This window comes from Prionailurus viverrinus, chromosome B1, assembly GCF_022837055.1.
Source record: "Prionailurus viverrinus isolate Anna chromosome B1, UM_Priviv_1.0, whole genome shotgun sequence".
In the NCBI taxonomy this organism is placed as follows: domain Eukaryota; kingdom Metazoa; phylum Chordata; class Mammalia; order Carnivora; family Felidae; genus Prionailurus; species Prionailurus viverrinus.
Window position 1 is genome coordinate 149,075,140 of NC_062564.1, and position 10,413 is coordinate 149,085,552.

Below are 10,413 nucleotides of genomic sequence, written 5' to 3' on the forward strand. Positions count from 1 at the left end.
CTTAATGTACTCTTGACTTGAAATCATTATGAATCATCTGGTTTAACTTTATAGAGCAAATGTGAAATAAAGAGTAATTGCATCAGAGTAGGTCTTTGGAGGGGCTACTTTGGAAGAAAATACAGAAATCTGAGATATACACTTCTGTCTAGTGCTGCATTTAAATTTCAGATTCCAACCGCAGTTGTGATTGTTTTTAGTTTGTTAGCTGCCTAGGGTGTTATTTTAAGAAAGCAGAAGCACCATCATTTGCACACTCCTTATACTTCACACACCTTAACCCTGACTTTTTAGCTTCAGTTTTTCTAAAGAAGTGAAGCCAAGATGAAGAACCATTTGCTTTTCTGGGGAGTCCTAGCCATTTTTGTTAAGGCTGTTCTTGTGACAGGTATGTGGTATTTTGAAAATTAACCCAGATAAAAGGAAAAATACAACACAGATCTGCTCTTCAATTTTAAACATTTGTGTTTGTGCTTCAGTTAGCTAGCTGTCTGGCTACTTTTTTCTAACATGCCTTAACCTTCATATGGGCAGTGATCTTTCTGCAGATGAGACTCATTGTAATTCTTTTTATTCTTTTTTTCCTCTTATTTGTTTGCCTACTATAACTTAGAGAATAAGAAAATATATGTATCTGGATAAGTGCTGACAGCTATGCTTATATAAATTTTCATATTGAATCTTGAAGATCAGTAATCCTCTCCTTGAGTACCTTAAGAGAATATTCTGGAGACATGATATAATCATTACTGTAATTGTAATAATTACAATATAGAATGCTTGGGATTTTACTTACCCAGGGAGATTGATATTGCTTCTAACAACTTTCCTGAATCTGAGCCTACAGATTTCTTATGACACTTTAACAATGTTTAATATTATACAGGTTGCCTATAACTTGATGGCACAACTGTGGTTGTTTTGTTTATTAACCTTTCAAACTACTTTAGAAAATGGAATACACCCTGACCATAGATGTAATAATGCTCATGTAGAAGGGCAAAGTTAGAAATGATATAATTTTGCCTGTTTCTAACACTTACTGAGCTTATTTCTCTCATTTCAGAACAGGGTATGTTGTAATTAAGAAGTAGTTTTAAATATATTTTTTGCTAATTTAGCATTAGAAATAATGAATTTCTAATAATATTTAAACATAAAGATAGTAGAATTAAAAATGTACAGTATATGGACCTCTAATATATAAATAAACATTTATGAACATGTTTATATATCTATAAACATATATATGAAATACATATAGATACATTTATAAAAGATCGGTCATTTCTTAAGTACATACTATTTTTCAGGCATTATGTTAGCTGCTTTACATATACTATTCCATTTAATTCTCACAGTAATCACTTGAGATAGGTACTATTAATATTTCTAACACATGGTTGAGTCCATTGAGATTTAGAAAGGTGAAATAACTTAGCTACAATCACATGGCAAGCATGTGGTAGGTAGAACCCCAACCATCTAACCCTACAGACCACACTCCTAACTTCTATCCTCTTTTGCCTATATAGGAGAATCACTTTTTAGTAAACTCATGTTTATATCTAGTATGTGTTGTTAAGCATATTTTCTTATTTTTTGAACTGAATTAAATTTAACAAATATTTATTGAGCACCTGCTATGTCTCAGGTGCTCTTGGAATAAAGTAAGGTACATTCTAGTACTAACAGGTTTATTAGGAAAAATGCTGTATGTCAGTGAGAATATTAGGATCTTTTAAGTGCATTGACTGTATTTACAGGTACTAACAGGTTTATTAGGAAAAATGCTGTATGTCAGTGAGAATATTAGGATCTTTTAAGTGCATTGACTGTATTTGTATATTCCCTGGAAGATGTATTAGGTTGCCTAATATTTTTATATGATAACAGTAAGTAGTAATAAACAGGAATATTTTTTTCCTAGGTTTCTGGTAAGAAAATTAATTATATGGGGCACCTGGGTGGCTGAGTCGGTTGAGCGTCTTTGACTTGGGTCATGATCTTGTGGTTCCGGAGTTTGAGCCCCGCGTCGGGCTCTGTGATGACAGCTTAGAGCCTGGAGCCTGCTTCAGATTTTTTTTTTTCCTTTTTTTTTTTTTTTTTTTTTTATTTATTTTTGGGACAGAGAGAGACAGAGCATGAACGGGGGAGGGGCAGAGAGAGAGGGAGACACAGAATCGGAAACAGGCTCCAGGCTCTGAGCCATCAGCCCAGAGCCTGACGCGGGGCTCGAACTCCCAGACCGGGAGATCGTGACCTGGCTGAAGTCGGACGCTCAACCGACTGCGCCACCCAGGCGCCCCCTGCTTCGGATTTTATGTCTCCCTCTCTCTCTGCTCTTACCCTGCTCATGCTCTGTCTTTCTCTCCTTCAAAAAGTAAATAAACAGTAAAAAAAATTGAAAAGAAAAGAAATTATATGCTATAAATAAAATAAAGACATTTTCTATTTAAGACTTAATAGACAAGTCACATACTTGACTCAATCGGTATTTTTGGTCAGGCGTTACATACTCATTTGTATTTTATTGAGAAAAACATTTAAGAGTCTTGAATATAGGAGTAGGGAAAAGACAATACTTAAGTCATCTTATTCTTTTCAAAATGTTAAGAAAAGTTTTATTATTATGTTGAATTGAATTCATAATGTTTCTTCTGCAATACTGTACTGACTTTGGGGCGCCTAGGTGGCTCAGTCGGTTAAGCATCCGACTACGGCTCAGGTCACGATCTCATGGTCTGTGAGTTCCAGCCCCGCGTTGGCCTCTGTGCTGACAGCTCAGACCCTGGAGCCTGCTTCGGATTCTGTGTCTTCCTCTCTCTCTGCTCCTCCCCCGTTCATGCTCTGTCTCTCTCTGTCTCAAAAATAAATTAAAAAAAAAAAAAAAGATATTTAATACTGTACAGACTTTTATCAGAAGACATATTAAGAAGTTATGAATAATGCCATAATAATGCATTGTAAAGTACTTCCAACAATTTGAAGTACAAAACAATGGTCTTAAAATGTTTTTGTAATGACTGTTAGTCATTAAGACTGAAATACTGCAATTAGGTCCTCTCTGTTCTGGGATACCTCTGAAATAATTAGACTTCCAATTAAAATTATATCTATCCTGATCAATTTTATTATAGTGGGTTATAAGATTTTTTTTTTTCTAAAGCACCCTACATTGAGTAAATAAAAGCTAAAATTTGTGAATTCTATCAAATTCAGTATTCTGGTTGGGAAATTATACTATAGTTTTGCAAGATGTTACCACTGGGAGAAACTAGGTAAAATGTACATGGGTTCTCTCTTTGGTATTTATTATCACTGCCTGTGAATTTACAATGATCTAAAAATAAAAAAAAATTAATAAAACAAAACAAAAATATATCAAATATCATTATTATTGTTTAATTAGCCTATTAAATAAAGTTGTTATAATTCTTCAAATACTTGCTAACTGATACAAGTCCTGATTATAAAAATTTTGTTTGTTTATTCTTTACAACACTTACCAGACCTCTTTTTCCAATATTCAGATTAGACCATAAATGTTGATTGTCAGAGTTAAGGCTTTAATGGTCATCTGTGTATCCATTCAAAAGCTTGTATCTTTAATATTTTCTAAACTGTTTTTGCAAATTTATAGCACTTTACATCTATATATACCATATCTTTTAAAACAATTCCTATCAGAAATATTAACATATATAGCACTTATTATTTTATTTGAATGAATCATTATGCCATGATAACCTGATTGTTATTATGAAAAAGAAGATAGGAAAATTATAGTAAAGACTATTTAAAAGTCTCACCAAGTAAGGTTATCTTGGAGAAAACGTGCCTGTTTTTAACTCTAATGCAATATAAGGAGTAAAAAAAGTTTAAATGGGGGTTCAGGAAGGATGTGACACTTCAAACTGGAACTATAAAGGCTGAAGTTATTTTTTGTTCACTTCTGAATAATTACTTTGGTCTGAGAGAAATATCATCTAGATTTTTTGTTTTCTCTATCATTTTGTCATTTGGCACCGATTTTTACAAGGCTGCATTATTCAGAGAGCTGTGCCTCTATTAAAAGTATTAGACGAAAATCAAAAATACTTCAGCCAGGTTCCCATAGACTGGTCCAAGAGAAAAAGAAAAAAAATTTGTTTGGAGTGCATTTGGATTTCCTTCTTGATGCTGTAAGATTCCACTTAGCATTTTAGATTAGGAAAGAGAACAAATGGAGAAAGCTGAAACTGATCAACCACAAAACTTAGTTTTTCTACAGGAAAAAAGATAAATTACCTCAGTAAAAGTCCATAAACAGACCTTTCCCCCCCTTTCTTCTTAATAATGTTTTATCTTCAAGCCCAAGATGAAGATGAAAGGACTGTTCTCGTTGACAACAAATGTAAGTGTGTCCGGATTACTTCCAGGATCATCCCTTCTGCTGAAGATCCTAGTGAAGACATTGTGGAGAGAAACATCAGAATTATGTACGTGGCATTTAAAATTTTTTTTATTTCTGCATGTTGTAAGCAGAGATACTTTCAGATATTAACCACTGTTTGAATGTAATATCTGTCTATACCCCTCTTTTTGATGTGCAGTACTTAGAAGAACTTATTTCTAAACTGTAAAAAAAGGTTAATTATCTATGTACATATATAGACATGCAGACTTTATGTGAGAGTTAAAAATGCTAATGGACAAAAGCACCTAGAACAGTGTTTGACCCACAGTAGACCCTCATATATGTTTATTACTTATCTTTCTCATTAGTTAAAGTCTTTCCTGATATTACTAGAGCCTTATACTCTAATAAGGAATAGATTCATTCATTCATTCATTCATTCATTCATTCATTCATTCATTCATTCATTCATTCATTCATTCATTCAGGAAACATTTATTGACTGCTACTAAATGCCAGTGAGGATTGGAGCTGGGGATACAACAGTTTATATAAAACACAGCCCATGCCATCAAATAATCTACAGTCTGGTAGGAAATTTTAAGCAGTTTAAAAGGCAATCACAGTATTGTAAATGCTATGACAGGAATAAGCATAAGATATTTCAGAAGCACTAAGGAGGGGCACCCAGTCCAGTCCTGGAGGGTGAAGGGAAAATGGTGGTGGGAGTCAGGTGTTTGGAGTTAGTAGGTGGAAGTGGCTGTTAGCTGAGTGGGAGTTAATTGGGTAAATGTGTGTGTGGAGTGACAGGGTTGGTAGGTGAGGCAGATCATTCCAGGGAAAGGAAATGGTTGCTGTAAGGAATCGTATGAGATCATCATGTAACATGCTTACCATAATCCCAGGCGCACTGTAAATACTTAGTAAATGTCAGAACTGTTAACTGCTTTTGTTATTGTTAAGACTTGGAGATGAGAAAAGCCTAGTAAATATGTGGAATTGCAAGCAGCTGCTTACAGCTGGCATGTAAAGAGGGTGGCATGGTGAGAGACGGGGCTGGAGAGGGGGAAGCATATCATGAAGTGCCTTCTGTGCCATCATAAGGGTACTCTGTTATTTGTGTGAAGACACTATAGGCTTTAGGCAGAGAAGAAAATTAGGCTAGTGTTTTAGAGGCCATTTTGGTGATAATGTGGCTAATATATTGCTACGATCTAGGAAAGAAACGGCGGTGTCCTGAACTGTGCACAGATTGCAAAGGATCAGAGTCAGTTGAACTGGTAGATGGATTAGATATGGGTCATTACAGAGAGGGAGGACTTAGAGACGGTGTCTAAGGTTTTGGCTTGACATGTATGTAGATGGTATCGCTAAATTCATCGTCACGTTTTCCTTTGTGTCCTTTGGTAGGGAGGGGTGCACATGAGGAGGAATGATGACATAGATGAAAAAATTGTAAGCATTAATGAAATCACCTCAACTAGTTGAGAAGGGCTACCTAATTTTTCACGGAACATCACCAAATCTAGGGATCTTGAGTCCAGTTACAGCTTTGCTACTTAGTAGTTGTGTGAACTTGGGTAGATCATAGAGCTCTCCAGTTGATACTTTCTGCAGTCCTAAAATATGGATAATAATATCTGTCCATTTATTCCACAAATATTGAGCACATTCTACATGCCACACATCTAGAAAGGCATTGAGAAAGCATAAATGTTTTTGCCACAAAGAACTTACATTATCTACTACAGCAACCACTCTGTAGACAAGCAACTATGAAATGGCCTTTGCCATAATAAAGATACATGAACTTCATACATGAATGTCAGTGAGACAACAGAGGAAGGAGTTTGTTCAAGGGTGAGAATGATCATTGTAAAGAGGGTAAAACTTGAGCTGATTTTTAGAGGAAAAGCAGGGATTTGCCAACTAAGTGAAGATCATCGACAGAGGAGCTTCTGGGAGATTTATTTTGAATGGGAAATGTTTAAAATATGCAAATTACAGTGAAATCTGAGCAATAGTATTACTGTAGAGTGCTTGTAGAGTGTTATAGAGTACAAATGTACTAAACTGCTGATGAGACAGTAAGTACTGTGCCAGCAATATACCTATTACCAAAAATAGCAATATTTGCTAGTTTCATTATTTTGATCTCTTTTGTTTCTTTTTTTAGTGTTCCTCTGAACAACAGGGAGAATATCTCTGATCCCACCTCACCACTGAGAACCAACTTTGTGTACAATTTGTCCGATATGTAAGAGATTTTCTCCTTCATACTAATATAGATATGGAAGTTCATAACTTTTATTTAAATTTGTTAGTAAGAATGTTTCTGAATATATGAGGAATAAACATTTACCAATATAATTTGAGCTTTGAATACATTAATTCCTGTGTTCATTATGAGATATCATACATTTATAAAACTTTATCACAGATAAAAGTTAGCTATACATTTATTCTTATTTATTTATTTATTTTTTAATGTTTTGTTTTATTATTGAGAGACAGAGAGAGACAGAGCATGAGCATGGGAGTGGCAGAGACAGGGGGAGACACAATCTGAAGCAGGCTCCAGGCTCTAAGCCCTCAGCACAGAGCCCTACGCGGTGTTTGAACTTGCAAACCGGGAGATCACGACCTGACGTCGGAAGACTAACCCACCGAGCCACCCAGGCGCCCCAGCTATAAATTTATTCTAAATAAGAAATTATTGCCATTAGTACAGGAAGGGCCAATTTGTCTTAATAGCTAGATAATTGGATTTCAGACATATTAACATGTAGGTGTTACTTTGGAAACTATGGAATCCAACATCAGACAATTTCTTTTCCTTAAAAATATTCTTCCTGGGGCGCCTTGGGTGGCTCAGTTGGATAAGCGTCCGATTTCGGCTCAGGTCATGATCTCACCGTTCATGGGTTTAAGCCCCGCATCGGGCTCTGTGCTGACAGCTCAGAGCCTGGATCCTGCTTCTGATTCTGTGTATCCCCCCCCCCCCCCCTCTGCCCGTCTCCCACTCATACTCTGTCTCTCTCTCAAAAATAAATAAATGTTAAAAAAAAATTAAAAAAAATTTTTTTCCTTCCCAGGGCATCTGGGTGGCTCAGTTGGTTAAGCATCTGAATCTTCCTTTTGGCTCAGGCCATGGTCTTGCAATTCGTGAGATTGAGGCTTGCATCAGGCTCTACGCTGACAGCCTGGAGTCTGCTTGGGATTCTCTTTCCCTCTCTCACTGTTCCTTCCCCACGTGCATGCACAAGCTTTCTGTCTCTCAAAATAAATACACTTAAAAAATATTTCTTGGGGCGCCTGGGTGGCGCAGTCGGTTAAGCGTCCGACTTCAGCCAGGTCACGATCTCGCGGTCCGTGAGTTCGAGCCCCGCGTCGGGCTCTGGGCTGATGGCTCAGAGCCTGGAGCCTGTTTCCGATTCTGTGTCTCCCTCTCTCTCTGCCCCTCCCCCGTTCATGCTCTGTCTCTCTCTGTCCCAAAAATAAATAAACGTTGAAAAAAAAAAAAAAATTAAAAAAAAAAAAAAATTTCTTTCTTCTTTGTCACTGTAAATAACCTGTTTAATTCTCCTTTACGGTTAGGAACAAACCTAACAGACTAGAAGGTGAGGTACAGTATAGACAAAACCATGATATTGTCATATCATTAATTTATATTGTTTACTTTCAACGAATTTTTGTATATTAAAGGCTGAAAAATCCTGTTAACTATTCTGTATTGTAGAGCAGCTGAGGTCTGAAAGGAGCTACCTTTTGTTAGTGGTCAAGTCAGAGCTGCAAGAGCCAGCTGATTGTGGATAGAAACGAATAGTCACTCAGGTTCTGATACAACATCTGGTGGATATTGTCTAATACGTATTTTTATTTTTCAGCTGTAAAAAGTGTGATCCTGTGGAAGTAGAGCTGGATAATCAAATAGTTATGGCCAGCCAAAGCAACATCTGTGATGAAGAGAGTGAGGTCTGCTACACTTATGACAGAAACAAGTGCTACACAAATCGGGTTCCATTTACCTATGGTGGTGTGACCAGGATGGTGGAAACAGCCTTGACCCCGGATTCCTGCTACCCTGACTAACTGAAGTCACTGCTGACTGCATAGCTCCTTATCTTAAAAGGCTCTTCATTTCGATGCAGAAAGTTAATATATTTACCACCAGTGAATTTGAAACAATGATTTTTTTTCCTTCATGTAAAACTAACCCCCCCAATTGAAATAGTAACATTATTATTTTTATTGAAATGACTTTTCAACTGTATGTTCTTAACTCTAAGTAGTGAAGTCTCTCATTATCCTTGCCCGAAGGGGTAGATGCCCTTAAGAATATAATTCCTAGCATTTAAAAAGAAACAAGGGGAGAAAATAAAACTCAAAAGAGTAAAAATCAGAAGACATAATTAAATTTCAACTTTCTTTTCTTTTCTTTTTTTTTTTTTTTTTTGGCATTGCCTTGGAGAGCCAGAGCTTTTGCACCTTCCATACTGTTCTCTTTTTAAAAAGTGTCACTGTGCAGAGAAAATTTATATGTAAAAATAGGTCAATTATATGTCTTCACTAGAAAAATAATAATTGGAAAACGTGTTTCCAAAATATTTGTAAAAGTAATTTAAAATGGGATCTCCATTTATGAGACTAATGAGCTGAATGTGACATCATTAAATGCGTATTTGAAAAATATATTTTGACATAGCACAGATTCGATGGCAGATGACACAGACTTTTTTTGATAATCAGGGTGGTGTAGGAAATTTCCATTGGAAATCATGTATGTTGTAAATGACTCTGATGAAATATGTATTCCAAAATATGTATTCTCTAGCACAGTTTGAATAATTAAATAGATTCATAAGCATATGCCTGTGTGAAATAATTTATTGACAAAAATTGTGGAAACTTTGTTGTATATAAGTTAAAATATAACTTATTACTGATGACAGTGTGTAAGTACGATATAATTATGCAGTAATCACTGAATTCATACCTGTACATATTTGAAGTAGCTTCGTCATTTAAACCTAGAATTAAATTAAAAGGCAAGGTCCTTCTTGACAAACATAGTGTTTATCGTGGCACATAAACTTCTTATGGCAGAAAGCCAAGGCCAGTTGACATACATATCCCAGGGTTCTGTGGAAAGTAAATGCTCACTTTGGATTTGAAATAATGGGAGGCTGCTTAGTAAAAGTTTCCTGAAGAGGCATTGTTCTGTTTTCTCTCTCTCTCTCTCTCTCTCTCTCTCTCTTTTTTTAAACTTTATTTACTTTGACAGAGAGAGCGAGAGCATGTGAGCATGAGTGAGCGAGTGGGGGAGGGGCAGAGTGAGAGGGAGACACAGAATCCCAAGCAGGCTCTGCATTGTCAGCACAGATGCAGGACTCAAACTCGTGAACCGTGAGATCATGACCTGAATGGAAACCAAGAGTCAGACGCTTAACCGACTGAACCACCCAGGCAGGCGTCTCTTTTTTTAAATAGTAACAGTAATTTTTAATAACTTCCACTGTGTTTGTACTGATTATTCAGTGTTTTTTTTGTTTTTTTGTTTTGTTTTGTTTTGCTTTTTTTGGATAGGGCTGGGATACTCTAGGGATCAGTAGGGATCGTAGTTTTGATGTGTTAAAGATACATCATTCTTGACTAATCTTTGATCTAGTGTGTGGTTTTAGCCAAGTCTTTGAATTTTATTTAATTAGTAAACATTTATTAAATATTTATCACGTGCAAGGAACCATGCTATATTTTTTGGTGATTAAGCTGTGGTAAGTGCCCTCAAAATCGTCACCACCACTCACTCCCTAGACCTCTGCCCCATTGTCATCTCATGAAGTTCACCGTGTTTTTTAAAACTGCAAACCCTATTTCCTTACCTTGGTTTATTTCTCCCCATGCACTTATCACCCTCTAGTAGGCTATATAATTTACTTATTTATCACATTTATGGTTTCTTTCCCCCTCTAGAGTATAAGGTCCACAAGGGCAGATATTTTTGTCCAATGATG

General features: G+C 36.1%; 1 protein-coding gene across 1 annotated transcript; it reads left to right on the top strand.

Moving 5' to 3' along the window:
* Positions 1-229: 229 nt before the first annotated feature.
* Positions 230-9,268, top strand: JCHAIN (joining chain of multimeric IgA and IgM). Its single transcript, XM_047856903.1, has 4 exons — positions 230-388; positions 4,355-4,481; positions 6,576-6,656; positions 8,287-9,268. The coding sequence occupies exons 1-4, from the start codon at positions 325-327 to the stop codon at positions 8,489-8,491; spliced, it is 477 nt and encodes a 158-aa protein (XP_047712859.1). The 5' UTR covers positions 230-324; the 3' UTR covers positions 8,492-9,268.
* Positions 9,269-10,413: the final 1,145 nt, after the last annotated feature.